General features: G+C 35.8%; 2 protein-coding genes across 4 annotated transcripts; both read right to left on the reverse strand.

Annotated features, from left to right (window-relative positions):
* Positions 1 to 509: 509 nt before the first annotated feature.
* Positions 510 to 2,666, reverse strand: LOC141717746 (transcription factor PIF7-like). Its single transcript, XM_074519933.1, has 6 exons — positions 2,530 to 2,666; positions 1,847 to 2,351; positions 1,574 to 1,669; positions 1,396 to 1,461; positions 877 to 1,302; positions 510 to 786 (listed from the first exon to the last, which is right to left on the reverse strand). Coding segments are annotated over exons 1-6 (1,206 nt in total). The 5' UTR covers positions 2,532 to 2,666; the 3' UTR covers positions 510 to 675.
* A 1,655-nt stretch (positions 2,667 to 4,321) lies between these two features.
* LOC141717747 (uncharacterized) lies at positions 4,322 to 11,217 on the reverse strand. Of its 3 annotated transcripts, none has more exons than XM_074519934.1 (4): positions 11,090 to 11,217; positions 6,966 to 7,087; positions 5,318 to 5,483; positions 4,322 to 5,169 (listed from the first exon to the last, which is right to left on the reverse strand). In XM_074519934.1, exons 2-4 carry the CDS (start codon positions 7,067 to 7,069, stop codon positions 4,963 to 4,965), a joined length of 477 nt encoding a protein of 158 aa, XP_074376035.1. In that variant the 5' UTR covers positions 7,070 to 7,087; positions 11,090 to 11,217; the 3' UTR covers positions 4,322 to 4,962. The 3 variants fall into 3 exon arrangements, with proteins under 3 accessions (XP_074376035.1, XP_074376036.1, XP_074376037.1); XM_074519935.1 differs by having other exon boundaries at positions 6,966 to 7,099; positions 11,090 to 11,167; XM_074519936.1 differs by lacking the exon at positions 11,090 to 11,217 and adding an exon at positions 8,294 to 11,070.
* Positions 11,218 to 20,819: the final 9,602 nt, after the last annotated feature.

Raw genomic sequence — 20,819 nt, forward strand, 5'->3', positions numbered from 1 at the left:
TCTGATTTGATTTCGGAAAAACTCATTGTATTAGTTGTTTGGTAGCTTAGTGGATTATGGTCTGATGTGAATAGATAACAATAATAGGATTAATACAATGTTCCACTTTTCTACCCCTACATTTATTAACAGTGTAAAACTAAGTTGATGGAGATATACATTCTGTAACAAAAATTAAACATTAGTATAGCACTTCACTTTATTTGTAATGTTCTGCTGTTGAGGAAAAAACTCGCTTTATTCAATTTTAAGTGATTGTTGATTTCCTTTCTTGTACTTTCTTAACATGCTTCCCTCGTACTAGTAAGGTGTATTAGATTAGTTAAGCATGCTTCACACTATCTGTTCTAGAACAGATTCATCAGAGGCTTATATCAGAAAACAGTAATGATATATACATAACCCTAAATTTAATAGCTGTGCAAAGTTCTAATATTTGGTATATAATAACTGCCATTTAAATAGTCCTAGTCCCCATTTGAAACTGGCTAAATGCATAACAAAGTAAATTAGCAAACCATATATATATTTAACCTTAAATAAAGAGCCTTTGATTCTATATAATATTAATTTCTAACTGTCTGTTCAATACAGAAATTGCATAATTGTAGTGGATGCAATTTTATTACACATGCTGCTTCTTTTATACTGAAGAAATATAGGATATAGGCATGCTCATTCCCCTTGGAGTTGATTGGACTTTTTATCCCCGTGCAACGCCTGAGCCGCCTGATTGACTTGTTGATGATAAGCTGCCATCTTGTTATAGAGTTCCAGATTCATGGACTGCAGGAAAATGACCATAGTTTTACCATACAATATTTGTATAATGATAGTGTAAAACTAAAAATACTGCTTGCATATTTATGGACTTACTTGTGCTAGAAATGCACAATATGGATCATTGAATGGTACAGAAGTGTTTGAAGGTCCCTGAGTAGGAGTTGCTTCTGGTGAAATGTGCCTCTTAATTATTGGCGGCGACACAAATGGCTGTGGTACTAGATTGGGAGTTGCAGGAGTGGCAGAGTTTTGGGGAATTAGGGGAGAGAAACACTGAGCCAGGGAACTCATGTCGAGCATTCCTGTATTCATCCCTAGTCCGAAGCCCATTCCCATACGTGCTAGAAGAGACATCTGTAGTTGCTGTTGTTGTAATTGTTGTTGTTGTAATTGTTGCTGCTGAATTCCCAGAGGCATCATCATTTGGGGCATATTGTTTCTCATACTCATCATGTGAACTTGTGCTTGCAGTTGCTTCAAGTATACAATCACTTCATCAAGCATTGAAGCTTTGTCGGTCTACAAGTACGTAGTAAGTTGTGCAACTATTATTAGTTTACATATCTCAGTTTTTTAAGGACATTGATGAGAAAATCCCCTGCAATTTCTTACCTTGTTTGCATTAGGAACCAACTTCTGAAGAGCTTTCATTTTCTGGTTGATCTTCTCTCTACGCCTCTGCATTAGTCATAAAAAGACTTAAAATGTTTATACACAACAAGTATTTCTTTTTTGTTATAATCATCTTAGAAGAGAGAAAATAGTCAGCCAGTGTGTTCTAGGTTATTACCCTTTCCGACTGGTTATGAACAGAAGCAATTCTACTACGTCTAGTTTGTCTTGTTGAGCGAGATTCATTTGCTTCTCCCTTGGTATCCTGGGTTTCCTGTTAAATGTTTTTTTAAACAGTTAAGGGCATTCAAATACTGTGATATCGGTACATAAAGTTGATGATTTACAGCTAATGTACCTAATAGTACTCTGTCAGACTAGAGTAGATTTTGTTTTGAATATTGTAACTTGAGCTATAGAAATGAAACTTTGAGAGAATTGTGGAATTTACCCTGTCGTCAAGAAAAGCTGAATCCTCGTACGCAGATTTACTCTTGGGGCTCTGAGGAGATTCAAAAGAAGCCCATGTCATCATAGTATTGTCCTTACCCCTGCAAAATGTTGCGCTAGCACTGGCGCATGCACTTGGTTCTCCAAGTTCCTGGTTGCTACTGTTATAGTTTCTTTCACATTGATTAGAGTACTCTGTCCAGTCTCTTTTTCTTGGGAAGCCTAGAGCCATTTCTACCTGACTCAAATTCTCTCCCCATTTCCCGTCAGAGGACGCAACAACAACCGGTCTCTTCTTATTTCCCACATTAGTATTATGATGATGTACAGTCGTCTCCGGTCTAATGTCTTGACCCTGGCTTGTCGCCTGATGCACAATGGACTCTAGCGTGTCGTCTCTCCTCCCCCAATTGGCCTTTATTGGTGCTGTAGGAAGAATTCCGCCAAGCTCATGCGTCGCAAGAAATCCATTTTCCCAGGTAAGCTCAGAAAACTCAAACTTAGACCTGAATTCCAAACATAAACATTACAGGCTTAGTTTTGCATCAAAATGGTGTATGCATGACTCTACTTAGTGCAACTATGTTGTTACATGTTCAAATATGTTCACTTATATCTTACTAAGACTGAGAAAAGAATTACAAAAGAAGAACAGAAAGGAGAATGATTAGTGAGTGCACATACATGTGTGGACAGGAGAAATGGGAAATTTTCTGGTGGATGTGCACGTGAGAAATTTTGTGTTTCTCTCTACTTGTTCAGCTTGCTCTTCTTGTCTTTGCCTACCATACATTCCACATTACTACTGTTCAATAACACATTGCCATCTCATTATATAATAAATTATTGTATGCGTGTATTATTATTATTTTATATTAAACTATCACCCTACCAATCTGTCTCTGTCCAATCTTGATGATTTTTGAGCCACTGTTTGCTTAAGAAACTTAAGTTTATGTCCCTTTAAGTGGACAATTAAGAAAATTAAGCTGATGTGGGATAGAGATGTTTGCTATCGCATTGCACCATGTCTCAAAATTCCAAATCACGACTGCATAATCAAAATTAAAAACAACATATCACGAATCGATACAATGGAATGAGAATGATTTTTGTGATTTGAACAGTTCAATAACATATACATGAACCGATTAGGTTCTGCACATTTTTTTTTTAAGATCAAGATATTGTTCAAATATGTTCGATACCGTGAATTTGTTCCGAATAGTGCAAAATAAAATACAATAGTGTAGTTCACGTAATTTGCAGATTATTGTGTGAGTTTATGGAGTTTACACATTGCACGTCCGAAGGATAGCGATTGCGGGTTTACTACGATAAAAAAATACAATACTGAAAAGGTTGTCATACAGTGATATTCAATATTATTTTTTTATCTTTCACTTATTTTTTTGAAAAAAAGGTAAAAAAAACATATGATTTATTGAACACTACTCCTCAAAATTTGGTTCTGGCACCGGTATTTTAGGAATTTTTTTCTTAAATGAGTTTTGTCCTTTGAGCTCTGATTTCTTTCACAACTGGTCCCATTTTCTGGGATGCCACACTTGGTTCATATGGATTGATATACACACAATTAAGGATAACATGTGGTAGCAGTTAAGTCCTGTTTGAAAATAAAAATAAATGGATACGGCAATCTTTATCTAGCCCCTTCTCAGGCCTTGGCCTCTCCTTCCCTGCACTATCATTTCACAAATGCTAGGGTCGTCAAAACTCTAGTCTCTTCTCAAAACCGTTCCCAAATACTGATCTGGAAGGAACATATTTAATCATTTTCTCGATAATGAAATGTGACTCCGCTTATGTGTTCATGTGTACCCACAAATTAAAATGTGATAAATGTCATTTCATTCGAGACAAGTTTCGAAAACGGATTTGACGTAAGTAGCACTAATCGTATCATTTTAGGTGTCACCAATAATAACCCCAGCCTCATTGGCCCCCTTCTTCAGTGTCATATTAATCAGATGTCCTCCTACCAACTAATATCATTCAGATTCAAAGTCCCAATTTAATATTCTAGATTTTAATCATTCCAGTCTCAAACCATTCCCTACTTCTGGGACTTGCTAGTTCAAAAACTCCCAAAACATGCTTTTGTCCTGTTTTTCTTGTTATCCTGGTTAATCAAGAACATTAGCAAGAACATTAGAACCCTACTTTTTTTTGCAAAAAATATCTAAATCACAAGCAAATTTTCAACAAGTATCCTTAGACTTCTCTCTCGCTAAATGTTAGCATGTGAACAGTCAGATTGTTGCGAAGACACATTGGACCATTGTTACAAATTGGGTGACACTACTTTGCCTAAATATACAAATGTCTTCTCATAGGCTGTTTTGCATCCCTGTATCTGATAAATCTGGTCTACCATTTACAGATCATGTGGGATCCTGGAAAGGGAGGTTGTGTACTGTTTTAACGCTTATCGACTGTGATTGCTATAGTCATCTAATCAAACAGTTAGAAGAGGAATATAGTTTGTACAAAGTCTGAAATATTACGACAAATTACTCGAAATGAACTCCAGCATAATATAGATGCACAAGTATGTCTATTTGTTTTCAAAGACACAAGGCAAGTCAATACCACAGTTTAGTTATAAAGCACAACAGAATGTATCATATAGCCATTCAGTCCAAGTGAAATTGGCTCAGACAACCTAGAACAGACCTAATTTATTTAGCAAGAATTTGCACAAGGATTAGTCTTTGACTACTAATCCAGAGCCTTTTGTGACCCTTTAAATGTTTACAATTCTTGCATAACATGTAATCCTATCCCAATTTAATTTGAAAGAAACGACCTGTCAGGGCTCGTAATAATGCGAAGATGACTGTTTCTTTGATCAATATAGTTCCTAATATCATTTGAACAGACTGCACAAAGGCAACTGGGTTCCATGAACTTTTTCTCACAATTTCTGACGGTATCAGCACGAGGAAAAAGAGTACTGATGGCTTTGAGGAGGCGACTATCTTCTTCAGAAACCCTGGTAAAATAACTTGATGTAACACTTGTAAAATGGCGACATTTCAGCGAAGTCCCACAGGCTACAATTGAGCAAGAACAACTTAACAAGTTGGTAATGAATCAATCTTGCTGTGAAAATTCACAAGTAGATTCTTGCTGAGGTATAAAGTAGGCAATAAAAGAGCAAACTTCAGGGTTTCGAGTGGGAACATTTGTGCCAAGAATACAACTAAGCTCACGGAGTGTTGGAAAAACACAAGGATGGACATCACGTTCTACTTTTTGCCATTCACCAAATAATGGCTGAGAAGAGCTCACCAGGATTACCTGTGTAGGAGTAACAAAAGTCGTGTTTCTTATTAGGTTAGCATAAAATTTGGTTTTAAGTTTCTCAGTGAAGGAACATAAGGTAAAAGGGGGTTCAGCAATCATATTATTACTGTTTGAACAAAAAAAGATTTAATAAATAAGTTACCTTCCCTAGCAAAAACTGGGCAGCTACATTTCCAGCTTCAGAACATTTCACTAGCAGACTGTTTATGTGTTGATACCGTTTAAAATTCTTAAGTTCCATCTTTATCTCAAAGTTCACAACCTTCAGGATGCGTTCATCTTGCACGAACAAATTAAAGTTTCTGGAACTGCAATAAAGATTTACCAAGACAATTTTGAGCCCTTGGGAAAGTACATATATACATGAATACATGATGTTTCCACATTAACTATAAAAATTGATAGATAACTTCTGGGAAATGCTTGCATTCAACGGATAACAAATTTGCACTTATAAAAACTGCAAACAGAATATCAAAAACTTTATTTTAAAAATAAATCCAAGAACAAACAAAATATTAAAAGCCTAAGCAGGTAAAACTAAGGCCTGAAAAGTTTTACCAAGAGGGCAGGAGATGCCACAAGTTTGCCTTACTGCATCTTGCTCAAAAAAAGCTCAAAAAATTGTAAACCCGACTTACACAGTAGAACCTCATTTACCCTTTCACCAAGAGGGGAAGAGAGCGCATGTGTGGTTAGCTTAATTATGCTATCTACTTGAGCATTGCCTCAACTGGTGATTGACGCATCTCCTATAAAAACTTAATACATCTCGAAAAAGTGGTACCCAATTGACCAGAGAGTACCTACTGGGAAGAAAGCCCAGCAAGATACATGGGTAGCTGATCTAATATAAGACAGAAGTACGGGGTGGCCGAACCCCCTAATTTGTGATGAATTCTTATATACATATTTTACGAACAAATAAATTAAACCCTTCAATTCTTTGTAAAAGCATTTCTCAAAAAATTTCAACACAAAACTAATTGTAAATAGATAGTTAATTCTTAAGCATACAAATATCAAACTTTGTATAATAGAAAACTACCAACTTATTCCTACCAGGCATTGTTATGAAATCTTGTAACCAATCAGAAAGGAGGGTACAAAAGGAGAATAAGGAACCCGAGATTTATATCAGGTTCATCTCAAGTTCATTTCCAGAGATAGCAAGGTTTTACAACAGAACTCACTAATCTTGTAGTGTTCTGCAGTAGAACATTTTAACAATCTGTTCAAACACAACAAGACCCTATTTATACATGACAAACACACACGCACGCACATACAATTTTAGTAACAGATACATACTTGCACAACAGCACAACTGAAAATGTTCTCAGATATAATACAAAACCGTCTATGGTGCAAAATATTATGCTGGTGTTTTGCATGTGCAAAATACTATGTTCTACTGCAGAACACAATATTTTTTATTAATTGTATATATGAATATTAATTGTATATATGATTGCAAAATTTTCATTAGCATCTTCAGAGCGGCTCTATGAAAATGTCTTCTATAGTTTCAATGCAAAACATGATGTTCTGCCGTAGAACCCTAGTATATCATCTCCATTTCTACTGTACATCAATTTGAGTTCAGCTGCAGAGCATGTTAGGTTTTGCTGTGGAACCCTATGTTCTCAGGTAATGAACCTGAGATTAGTCTCAGTTCTTTATTATCTTACAAAAAAATGGCACAATAATTAAAATAAGACAATGGTGGAGCCCTGTAACATGTTCACATAAATATACAGATACTTCAGACTTCAAATGTAATGTCTTACACAGTTACCATCCTTGCAAAATCAGTCGCTCCTCCTGGCGACTGCACCAACAACAGTATAATATAACACAGGAGCTCAGAGGGCAGTTCTCCCATTGTTGCCATTTCTCAAAACAATTCAAGCTGCAAGTACAACTGATTCATAAAACTACACAACGTAACATTAACTAGTACAGGATACTTGTATTCATAAACTAATGAAACATCATGGAACTATTTTGGATATGATTCATACAATCAACACTTCAATAAAGCTAAAAACATATGAAGACAATAATGTATTAAGGTGTACACTTGCTAACAAAAAGAATGCAACCAAATATTTTTGGAAAACTCAAGAGAATAGATTGAATAACAATATCATTCTGACTGGTTCCTTTCTTTTAAATTCCGGCATTAGTGAACAGAGAAACATCTTCTTTTTTTAGCTAACATCTTTATAATTACTACACTAAATCTAGTAACCTACTAAGTGATGAATAAGTACCAATAAAATTACTTACAGCCACTTCCAAGTGCTATATAAGCTAGCCCACACTCAAATTTAAATTAAATCTACACCCGACCTATGTGAAATCAGGAATTTTCGAAGTCATATATTAAGATGAACCTAGAACAAGAACAATCAATTGCTCATAAAGACTACTGCAGCATGCAAGCACTAAAAGCCTGTAAAATTGGTGGAGATCTAGATGCTAGCTTACAAAATTTAATAACTTTTAAGAAATTTATCCATCTTTTAATCAACACAAAATCAACGCTAAAGAAAGAAGGAAAAGAACAAAAAGGTAGGGTCGAGGATTTGAGCCTCGCTGGAGGCAAATGAGTGTGTGCGTAATTTAATCTCTCGTCATTGACCTTACACCACAGATAAATTTTCAGGATCGCAATCCATAACTAGAGGAGAAACTCGGTTTCAATATTTATTCAATTTCTGAATATAACAAAAAGATTACAACTCCATGTATAGATGCAAATACTAAAACTTTGAAAACGACCCTCACAGAAGGGAAGCATGTACAAAAAACACAGCCTTTGTCATGTCTACTACCATGAACTATAAATTCAAATATAACATAATTAAACTTCTAAATGAAAAACATTTGAATACCAAATTTTATATTTCAAATAATTAATAACTGAATCACCGTAAATACACTTGCCATAACTCAATGAACTATTAAATTTTCAGTGATTCACAATATACCAATAAAAATAACGGACTCCAACAAAAGATAACGATTGCTTCAAAAAATCTATAAAAATTTCCTACAAACAGATACATCGGTAGATGATTAAGTAGATATATGGAGCGGACAGAGATCTCACCAATTAAGAAAGTTGTTAAATGGGCGAACCGAATTGTATAAGGTCGTCGCCGCCGCGTCTTTGGAGAAGATGTGCTGAAGTGAAATGAGATTTCGGGGATTAAGTTTTAATCAGGTTTTAATTATCTAGGATCAATTTTTTCAACACTTGGGCCATTTCATTTCCCACAAAACAATATTGCGACCCAATAGATTTTAAAAACCAACCCACGCCTGTCCGATTATGGAAATTATCAAAAATTTCAAACTCCTATGCAAATCAATAGAGGCACCCCCTCACCTTGCACCAAAATTGTCAAAAGGTTGCTTTAGATGCCAACTAATGGGTCGGCCACACTCACCTTGATTAAATGGAATAGGCGCATTCTAAATTCTGGGCTCACATAGGCTCTGGGCCACCTTAAATTCTGAATTATCAAAAATGACACCCTGATGCCTGTGGGAGCCTATATCATTTAATCAAGGTGGGCCTAGCCTACCCATGAGTGAGCTTCTTAAGCAATCTCTTGACAACTTTGGCGCAAAGTGACAAAATATAATTGTTAGGGTGCAAAAAATCTTGATCATTTCCTTAACCAGAGAGGCTTGGGCTGATTTTTAGAATCTATTAGGCTAGGTCGCAATATTGTTTGTGAGAAAAATGAAAAAGGTCCCAACTTTTTGAAAAAATTGACCCTAGATAATTAAAACTTAATTTAAACCGAAATCCTCATACCTCCTTTCACTTCAACACATCTTTTCCAAAGATGTATACAACTTGGTTCGCCCAATGAAATAAGTTTCTTAATTGGTAAGATCTCTGTATGCTCCATATTTGTACTTCACCATCTACCGATTTATCTGTTTATAGGTGGCTTTTAAAGAAAAAAATAACATTTTTTATCATTTGTTGGAATATATTATTGATATTTGTTAATTAATGAAAGGGTATTTCTAATGTGTGCCCAAGGGAACACAATACGCGGGAAAATTTACGAGCTTGGTGCATTTTATACAGGGGGTCCGTCAATATTTATTATTAGAAGACCAGTCAAAATGCAGCAAACTCATGGGAGTTAGTGTCTATTGTGTACCCTTGGGCACACATTAAAAAAACCGTTAATGAAAATATAATAGTTCATTGAGTTATTGGCAAGTATATTCTGTATACAGTGATTATATTTTTATGTTATTTGAAATCTCAATTTTTATATATAAAGGCTTTAACTGAAAATTTTTAAAGTTTAGAAAAATTTGCATCCAACCCACTGAATCAAAACACGCTTTTTGAGTGTTCAAATTTATAAACTTGAACAATTGAACCATCACTCTTAACAAAAGTTTCAATATCAAACAAACAAGAGTTAATAAATCTATTTGTTTCAATTAAATAATTTAATCTTTACATTGATGTAATTATTACTAAAACCAATCAAAATAAAGTTACATTATGTCTAATATATATATATATATATGTCTGTATATAGCAGAATCTTAAGTCACCTAATACACACCTAGGCTGGCGACTTAAAGCCCAGGCGTCCAGAGCCAGGTGATTCACTATTGCCTTGGTTCGTCTTTACGCTTGGACAAGTTTGTCTTAGATATCATAAAAGTGAATTTACTATTGACATTTATAAAGATAAACTGTTTTTAAACTCCTTAATAAGAGATATCCAAGCAAGACGCCCTGATTTACATACCCTTAACATGATTATGTCTAATTAAGGTTTTACAATATACTTGTTCATTACGAATATATCATGTCCCGTACTTGTGTCTAAATATAAGAAAAGGTCCTCGTGTTTCCAATTTTTGGATCTTCTAAGATCAAAACTCAGGTTTTGACAAAAAAGAAGGATCAACACTCAAGATATATATCATGTCTGACACTCCATACCACAACCCAAATAATATAAGTAATATAGGGCATCTATGCACTGGTACGACACTCAAGTCAAGTTAGACTATGTCAATTGATAGGTCTTAGTTTAGATTCAACTATATCTATAAAATCTAGGTCATAGCCAACAAGCAAAGTCAATAAAGGTATGCAAGTGCACTCTATTTGAAGTTTAAAGTAATTGGCTCAAGTAAGAATTGCATTCAAAATATATTTAATATTTAATTTCATATTTTATAACTTAAAAAGTGATTATGCATTAAAAAAAATATTCAATATGAATGATAAGATGCTTCCGCCCATAATGTTCACCCAAAATATGGATATTCTACCCTGACATAAATATAATTTCCCAACTATGAACCTCAATAGCATAAAACGCTTAAGCTACTCCTCTCTCAATTATAATTTTACCCAAGTATAAGGATGTAACCTTTATAGCTAGTAGCTACAATAGTGTGAGGTACAATTACACACGATTAGAATGTCCAAATTAGATACAATATGTTTAAATCGGATAAGTTGAAACGGGTGTGATGCATGAGTTAAAAATAGCATTGGAACATATGCAACTTTTCACATACTTCATATACATCGTCAACAATGGAGGAAAACATAACATCTTTTGAAAGGTCAGAGTATGCCTGGAAAGGCGTGACGTATCAGTAATTCATCTACCACATGGACCTCCGAACAAAAAATTGATTGAGTGCATAAAATCAGAAAGATTAAAGTACATAAGTTCCCTTCCATTTTCAATAATATACATAACAACTCAATTTTATAATTTCAAACACAGGGATATATGTATGAATTTGAAGCATGTGTAATGAAATAAAGGTAAAAGAAGCAGTTTAAAAAATCACAAATCATGTAAAGAAGAAAGACATGACAAAGAATTGGAACAGAATATACCTCACTACAACACTCTCTCTCCTTCACTCTCGCTCTCCCTCCTCATCTCTTTCTCTTTCGCTCTCCATCTCTCTCTCTCGCCCTCTCTCTCCCCCTCTCCCTACCCCTCTCTCCCCCTCCCTCCCCTCTCTCTCTCTCTCTCGCTCTCCCTCACCCCCTCCCCTTCCCATTCCCTCAAAAGTAAAATCACTCTCGCTCTCCCTCCTCTCTTTCTCTTCCTATCTCTCTTTCTCTTTCGCTTTACATCTCTCTCTCGCCCTCTACCTACCCCTCTCTCCCCCTCCCTCCCTCCCTCCCTCCCCCCTCTCTCTCTCCCTCGCCCCCCTCCCCTTCCCATTCCCTCAAAAGTAAAATCACTCTCGCTCTCCCTCCTCCTCTCTTTCTCTTCCTATCTCTCTCTCTCTTTCGCTCTCCATCTCTCTCTCTCTCGGCCCCTCCCTCCCTCCCCCCTCTCTCTCCCTCGCTCTCCCTCGCCCCCCTCCCCTTCCCATTCCCTCAAAAATAAATTGGCAATTTGAATTGTGCATCAACAGAGTAAGTGTAACATTCTGGCACGGGATGTTGGCCCCAATATCACTTTTTGGGGTGGAAGGCCCTCTCAATGTCACTTTAAAAAAATTTGGTCCCAAATGTCAATTCAAAACGAAGTCTCGTAGTCTGTTTTTATGTTTTAATGTTTAAATATACAAAACGTGATTTTGTCTTACGTTTTTCAATATTTTTTTTGTCTTCTTATGCTAAACGTGGTTTGGTAAACCGTTTTCAGCAAAACATACTTCCAATTCACCTTTTTCTATATAATAACAGCAACCCGGCTTGCGTTTTTTAACCAAAAAAAAAACAAAACGGGAGACACATCTCCGTTTTGTTTTATATGAAAAACAGTACCGGAATCTCCGTTTTGGAGTGACATTTGGGGCCATCTTTTTGAAAAGTGACATTCATGACCATTATACCCCAAATAGTGACATTTGGGGCCTTTTTTCCAGGGACGGTGGCCTTATAGGTCACTTTTGTGTAAATAATGGTCTAAATTGTCATCTCTGAAAATTAAGGCCCTATATGTCACTTCATAACTGAAGATCGTCTGACGTTTTGATATTTTCTTTCTTAATAGAAAAACGGAACTTCGTGAACCGTTATGCTTGCAGGAAAAGGTTAACGGAAGATCATCTGTCGTTTTGAAACGTTTTTGTTTTTTAGAATCAAAACGGGAGACGATATTTCATTTTTCTGTAAATAAAAAAATAAAAAAGTTAAACGTGGTTTGAAAAAACGTTTTATTGGAATATTTTGTAATAAAACGGAACACGAAGTGTCGTTTTAAGTAAAACGTTATTTAAAGAACCGTTTTGCATGTTGAACTTCAGCAACTTCTGTTCTTTTCAGCAGCTACTGGAATTTTTTAAAATTTTTACTAAATTACATAAAAATATTATAAAAACTTGCTATTTCATGGAATTAAAACATATAATTAAATTGACAATAAAAAAACACACGAATACATTAAAATAAGTGTTAGGAATATATGTGCATTAGTTTGATGATATGTTTAACAAAACACTTAAGTAGAAATCTAGTATTTGTAGCCTCAACGGATAAGACCATTTTGGCTATCCGTTGATGGTGTAGCTTTACTAAGAAATAAGTCTAGTGTTGTAGCACATTTCAGTCTCTGAATTTGAGATATAATTCTTAAATGTTGAGGGAAATTATAAGTCATGTTGACTACTAGAGGATATGCAGATAGGAAGGCCAATTGTAAATATTTCATGCCTTGTAATCTTGTATAAATGAAATGGTGTCAACGGATAACTTAAAGACCTTCAACGGATGAGAAACAAAGCTTCAACGGATGTCTCTAAAGCTTCAACGGATAACATCCTTCAACGAATGAGTGCATCAACGGATAGAGCTTTAACTGCTAACACATCAACGGATAAAGCCATCAACGGATGAAGGCTTCAACGGATGTTCTGTTAAATAGCAGTTGACAAGTGGTAGTTGTACCTACAAACAGAGGCACATGGGTTGACAGAGACAACTGAGATGTGGTAGCCTAATTCAGGAACATCAGAAAAAGCAGCCGTTCTACTCTAGCATAAAGAGGCAATAGTCAACAATGCACTGGAGTAAAATGGAGTAGAAACAAGTGGAGAACTTATTTTATTATTGTACTTTTTATCTTTGTCTTCACTTGTAAACTTGGTGATATATAAACCAAGTAGCAGCTAGTAATTAGACAAGAATTTTTCCAGAGCTGTTTAGAAAAATCTTGAGAGAAAAATTATCTAGTTTGTACTAGGACGCAGTTGTGATCAACTTCTTGAATCACAGATTTTCTGAAATACCATCTCTGGTGGAACAACAATCCACCGGAAAAGTTTTTAAGGTCTGTTGTGTTCTTTACATTAGTGTTTGAATATATATCTGTCTGTATTAGCTTAAAGCAATTCATACACTTGTTTATCTTAAACACATAGCCTTTGAAACTGCTCAAAACTTGAAAAAGTTTTGAGATTTACATTCAACCCCCCTTCTGTAAATCTCATTGTTAGTTCATTAGGAATAACAATTGGTATCAGAGCAAGCTCTTGACACACAAAGAGTTTAAAGATCTTGAAAACTAACAAAGATGAGTAAGAAGGATATTGGAGTAAAAATCCCAGTTCTTGACAAAGACAGTTATCACCATTGGAAGGTGAAAATGCACCTTCATCTACTCTCCCAAGATGAAGGTTATGTAAACTGCATTGAGAATGGTCCTCACATTCCCCACAAAGTAGCCACAGTTGCTACAGCCACAATTGCTGTTGGTCAATCCATTTCAAAACCTAGAGCATAATGGACAATGGAAGACACAGAAGAAGTCCACAAGGATAAGAAGGCTATGAACATTTTGTTTAATGGTCTTGACAAGGATATGTTTGATAATGTGATAAATTGCACAACTGCCAAAGAGGTTTGGGACACAGTTCAGCTACTGTGTGAAGGTACAGAACAAGTAAAAGAAAACAAAATGCAGCTTCTCATTCAACAGTATGAGTATTTTCATTTTGAAGAAAATGAATCTTTAAATGACACATTCAATAGATTCCAAAAGCTGTTGAATGGACTGAAGCTGTATGGTAGAGTGTACCAGGTGACGGATTCAAATCTTAAATTTTTAAGATCCTTGCCAAAGGAATGGAAACCCATGACTGTCTCCTTGAGAAACTCTCAAGATTATAAGGACTTCACTCTTGAAAGATTATATGGAATCTTGAAGACTTATGAACTAGAGCTGGAACAGGATGAGGTATTGGAGAAGGGAAGAAAGAAAGGAGGTTCAGTTGCCTTGGTAGCTGAAAATGAGAAAGAATGCAGACAATAAACTGTGAGATCTACATTAAACTCCAAAGATGGCACAAGCAAATCAGAATCAAGCAAGGGTAAGGAGCAAGTTGCTGAGAATGAAGACAACTCCAGCCAAGATGACTCTGATGGTATTGATGAGCATCTTGTATTTCTGTCCAGAAGATTTGCAAAGATGAAATTTAGGAAAAACACTAGAGCCACTAAACCTCATAAGAACATGGTGGACAAATCCAAGTTCAAGTATTTCAATTGTGGTATAAGTGGACACTTTGCAAGTGAGTGCAGAAAGCCAACTTCTGAAAAGAAGAAATTTGACCAAGTAGATTACAAAAAGAAATATTTTGATCTGCTCAAGCAAAAGGAGAGGGCTTTCATTACTCAAGAAAAAGACTGGGCAGCTGATGGAGAAGAAGAGGATGAAGATGTGGAATATGTCAACTTGGCTCTCATGGCTGATTCTGAGGAAAATGAAGTTAGTTCATCAAGCAACCAGGTAATCACTACTGATTTAACACAGCTTACTAAAGAAGAGTGCAATGATGCTTTTAATGACATGTCTACTGAACTGTATCATTTGCGTGTGTCTCTTAAATCTCTTGCTAAAGAAAATAGTAGGATTAAAGAGAACAATTTGTTTTTAAGTGATAGAAATGCTGTGTTAGAAGATAAGTTGATTGACCTAGAGAAAACTAAGCTACATTGTATATCTGTTGAAAATGAACTAGCTGAATCTGTTAAGAAAGTAGAAATACTTTCTAATCAATTAGAGAGAGAGCAATAGGTGATTAAAGCCTGGAAGACATCTAGGGATGTTAGTGCTCAAATTGCCAAGGTCCAAGGAATTGAATCATTCTGTGAGACTGCCTGGGATAAAAACAAAAAGAAAATGGAATTAATTGATGGGCTGTCAACGGATGTGGAATCAACGGATGATGAAAGTTATCCGTTGAAGGAAGAAAAGGAGCATCCGTTGAAGGTTCCTCAATTAAAACAGGCAGATGTTTCTAAAAGTGAAAATCTACAGAAACTCAACAAAAAGTTTGGTTCAACTTCCAAGAACTTTGTCAAAGAAGAAGCAAGCACATCCAAAGATTTCAGTAAGGTGAATATAGGACACATGACCTTAGAACAGTTAAAGAATAGGCTCAAAGTGGTTGAGGATAAAAAGGAAACTAAAAGGAAATCTAATAGAAATGGGAAGGTAGGGGTTAACAAACATAACAATTACACACCTGATAAGTATGCTCCTAGAAAAAGCTGTGTGCATTGTAGTAGTGTTAATCATCTATCTGCTAATTGCAAATCTATTAAGAAAACTCCCATTCATGTACCCTCTTCCATGCCTAATATGTCTGCATCACCTCTGCATGCTATGCCTGTTATGTCTCAACAGAATCCTTATGCACATTTTGCAAACATGCCATATTTTAACAATCCTTATCTTGCTGCATTTAGTATGCCTCAAATGCCATACAATATGCCAATATGGAATAACATGCTTGCACAATCCATGCCTTATCAAATTCCAAATGTGCTAAATGATTCTGTGACTAACCCTACACCTCAACCAACTACATCTAAGATCAAGGTTGACTCAAAGTTACCTAAGTCTAAAGATGCAGGAGGAATGAAGTCTAGGAGAAAGGCTAACAAGAATGGACCTAAGGAAACTTGGGTACCAAAATCAACTTGATTGATTTTATGGTGTGCAGGGAAAAAGAAGAAATCTATGGTACTTGGACAGTGGCTGTTCAAGACACATGACAGGAGATTTCTCCCTGCTCACAGAGTTTAAGGAGAGAGCTGGCCCTAGCATAACCTTTAGAGATGACAGCAAAGGGTTTACTATGGGATATGGCTTGATTTCAACAAGGAATGTCATAATTGATGAAGTTGCATTAGTTGATGGTCTCAAGCACAACTTACTGAGCATCAGTCAACTATGTGATAGAGGGAATATAATTTCCTTCAATTCAGAAGCCTGTGTTGTCACCAGTAAGAAAGATAACAAAGTGGTTCTAACTGGAGTTAGAAAAGGAAATGTGTACTTAGCTGACTTCAACTCTACAGATGCAGAATCTATTACTTGTCTCTTCAGCAAAGCAAGTTTAGTTGAAAGTTGGTTATGGCACAAGAAGCTATCCCATTTGAATTTTAAGACAATGAATGATCTAGTCAAAAAGGACTTAGTTAGAGGAATTCCTCTTGTTGAATTCTCAAGGGATGGTTTGTGTGATGCTTGTCAGAAAGGCAAACAAAGGAAAGCATCATTCGAAAAGAAGCTTGAAACAACAATTGATGAACCATTACAGCTGCTACATATGGATTTGTTTGGACCAGTCAATGTATTGTCAATTGCAAGAAAAAGATATTGCTTGGTGATTGTAGATGATTTCTCAAAGTTTTCATGGGTCTATTTTCTTGGATCAAAGGATGAAGCAAGTGAAATCATTATCAATCACATCAGGCAAGTCAATAATCATCCTGACTTGAAAGTTAGGAATATCAGGAGTGACAATGGAACTGAGTTCAAGAATTTGACAATAAGGCTGTTCTGTGAAGAAAATGGAATCATGCATGAGTTCTCAGCTCCAAGAACACCTCAGCAAAATGGGGTAGTTGAAAGAAAGAACAGATCTTTAATTGAGGCTGCCAGAACAATGCTTGAAGAATCAAAGTTACCAACATATTTCTGGGCTGAAGCTGTTAATTGTGCCTGCTACACTCAGAATATTTCTTTGATCAATCAAGCTAAAGGCATGACTCCTTATCAGTTGTTCAAGAGAAGAAAACCAACTCTAAACTTTCTTCATGTCTTTGGATGTAAATGCTTTATACTGAGAAATCAATCTGACCATAAAGGGAAGTTTGATGCAAAGGCTGATGAAGGGATATTTGTTGGTTACTCAGCTGGAAAATCTTATAGGGTCTACAATCTAAGAACCAACATTGTTATGGAATCTGTGCATGTTGTGTTTGATGATAAAAAGATTGATGGACTAACAGATGAGGGACACCATGATAGACTCAAATTTGACAACATTGAGATATATTGTGATGATAGTGAAGAGGAGGTTGATGGAAATGACACTTCAAAAGGGATTCAAGATATGCCCTTGGATAATGCACAGAATTCTGCATCCGTTGAAAGAGGCAATGCAGTATCCGTTGAAAGACATAGTGCATCATCCGTTGAAGTACATAATGAAGCATCCGTTGATCATAGTTCATCAACGGATAATCGATTTACATCATCAGTTGATAGAACTCCAAGTTCCCTGTAAAGGACCAACAACTCAGGGGGAGTTTCAACTGATCAACACTCTGTCTCACATCATGAAAATACTGAGGCCACCTCATCTAGAGCACATCTTCCACCTCAAAGGAAATGGACCAAGAATCATCCCTTTGAACTGATCATTGGTGATGCATCATCTAAAGTGCAAACAAGAAGAGCTACTCAAAATGAATGTCTGTATAGTAGTTTTCTATCTCAGGAGGAACCTAAGAAAGTGGAAGAAGCCTTAATGGATCCAGATTGGATATTAGCTATGCAGGAAGAGCTGAACCAATTTGAGAGGAACAAAGTTTGGAAGCTGGTACCCAAGCCAAAGAACAAGAGTTCCATTGACACAAAATGGGTATTCAGAAACAAGATGGATGAAAATGGCATTGTCATAAGGAATAAAGCCAGATTGGTTGCTAAAGGCTATTCTCAACAAGAGGGAATAGATTTTCATGAAACATTTGCTCCAATTGCAAGACTTGAAGCCATCAGAATCTTTCTAGCCTATGCAACTAATGCCAATTTCAAAGTCTATCAGATGGATGTCAAGAGTGCATTTCTAAATGGGGAATTGGAGGAAGAAGTTTATGTAAGCCAACCTCCAGGTTTTGAAGATCAAAATTTTCCAGACCATGTGTATTATCTGTTGAAAGCACTCTATGGACTAAAGCAAGCACCTAGAGCCTGGTATGAGACTTTGTCAAAGTTCCTTCTAGATAATCATTTCACAAGAGGTACTGTTGACAAAACTCTCTTCTTTAGAAATGTTAATGGCTCTAAGATACTTGTACAAATTTATGTAGATGATATTATATTTGGATCTACAGATGATAAGCTTTGTAAAAAGTTTGCTAAATTAATGCAAAGTAAATATGAAATGAGCATGATGGGAGAGCTAACTTACTTTCTTAGGTTACAAGTTAAACAAGTTAGTGGTGGAATTTTCATTAGTCAAACTAAATATATTTATGATCTTTTAAAGAAGTTTGACTTAATGGATTGTTCACCTGCAAAAACTCCCATGGCCACTGCCACTAAGCTTGAATTAAACAAGGCTAAAAAGTCTGTGGATATTACAAGTTATAGAGGCATGATTGGCTCACTTTTATATTTAACTGCTAGTAGACCTGATATAATGTTTTCTACATGTCTCTGTGCTAGATTTCAAGCTGACCCTAAAGAATCTCACTTAGTGGCTATTAAAAGAATTTTCAGATATCTCAAGGGGACTCCAAATCTAGGAATTTGGTACCCTAGAGAGTCTGGTTTTGATCTAATTGGCTACTCAGATGCAGATTATGCAGGTTGCAAAATAGACAGGAAAAGCACAACAGGCACCTGTCAATTTCTAGGGAACAAGCTTGTATCATGGTTCAGCAAGAAGCAGAATTATGTTTCCACATCAACAGCTGAAGCTGAGTACATTGCAGCTGGTAGTTGCTGTGCACAAATACTATGGATGAGGAATCAGTTATTTGACTATGGTATGACTGTTGACAAAATTCCAATATTTTGTGACAACACAAGTGCCATTGCCATTACTGAAAATCCAGTGTAGCACTCAAGAACCAAGCACATTGATATCAAGTACCACTTCATTAGGGAACATGTTATGAAAGGTACAGTGGAACTTCATTTTGTTCCAAGTGAACAACAAATTGCAGACATATTTACCAAGCCACTTGATGAATCAACATTCACAAGATTGGTAAGTGAGCTAGGTATGCTTAATTACTCTTAAAATTCATGTCCTTATTGCAATTTGATTTGAAGCCTGAAATGTATTAGCTGCTAGAACAAATTTGATTTTTAACACAGATTATTCCATCAACGGATATTCCCTATCCGTTGAAAGTCAAAATTGTTCTGTCAACGGATGTTCATTATCCGTTGAAAGACATATACATTTCTGGAAATTTTTATCCGTCAACGGATAAAACTGAAGTGCTCTTCAACGGATGACAGTTTACTTTATCCGTTGAAATATCACATCAGTCGATTCAGGTGTTTCACAGCCGTTGATTCTATTGTATTAACCGTTGATACTCATACATACAGCTGTATGTATTTGTTTTAAAGGTAGTTTTTAGAATACTTACAGTTTATTCTTAAACGGCTGAAATTCACTTACATATATTTATTGTTTAATCTTTTATTTATGCTTTTTAATTTGAGAAAGTATATAAGCCCTTCTGATTTTTTATTTTTACTTTATGCTTTCTTGAAATTTCAAAGCTTTTACCATTTTCTCTCTGCAAAACCTTCAAGTTATTCTCTGCAATTTCTACTCACAACAATGACACCAGTAGTAAAGATTATGTCTCAATCTGGATTCATCTATGAGAAGAACAATTTCATAGCTTTGGTAGAAAAGAATGAAACCCACTCCGATTATCACAAAATGATGGACTTCATCAAAAACTGTAAACTTAGCTATGCAATGCTGGAAGCCCCAACGATTTACTGTGAAGTAGTTGAGGAGATTTGGACAACTGCTGAGTTCAACTCAATAGATATGACTATCTCCTTCACTCTCAAAGGTAAAAATCACTGTGTTAACTGTGATGATTTACTAGCATGTTTTAAATTACCTGAGAACAATGCCATGACACCACACACTGATAATGATGTATCCAGCATGTTAGATTCCATAGGTTATTCTCTTAACTCTGCTAGTTTATGGAGTATTAAAAGAAAAGGCCTTAGGAAAGAATGGAGTTTTCTTGGGGATGCCTTTATCAAGGTTTTCTCTGGGAAAATTAGCAATTTTGATGCCATAACTTCATCTCTTGTTAATATGCTCTATATGCTTGTTTCTGATAGGTATTTTAATTTTAGCAACTATGTTATGCTAGAATTGGGTACTAGATTAGGTAACAAAGCTAATAGATCTAATAACATCTATTATGCTAGATTCTTTATGTTATTGGCTAACCATGTTGCTGAAGGTTTGGTCATAACCAATGAGAATGATAAACTCAAGTGCCGGGCACAAGAGAAAAGAGTTCTTACAGATTTATTGAGAATGGATCTCAACAGCAGTGTGCCATTGGTATATTTACCAATCATGAATGCACCTCAGGTAAG

The sequence above is a fragment of the Apium graveolens genome, chromosome 4 (genome assembly GCF_009905375.1).
Source record: "Apium graveolens cultivar Ventura chromosome 4, ASM990537v1, whole genome shotgun sequence".
In the NCBI taxonomy this organism is placed as follows: domain Eukaryota; kingdom Viridiplantae; phylum Streptophyta; class Magnoliopsida; order Apiales; family Apiaceae; genus Apium; species Apium graveolens.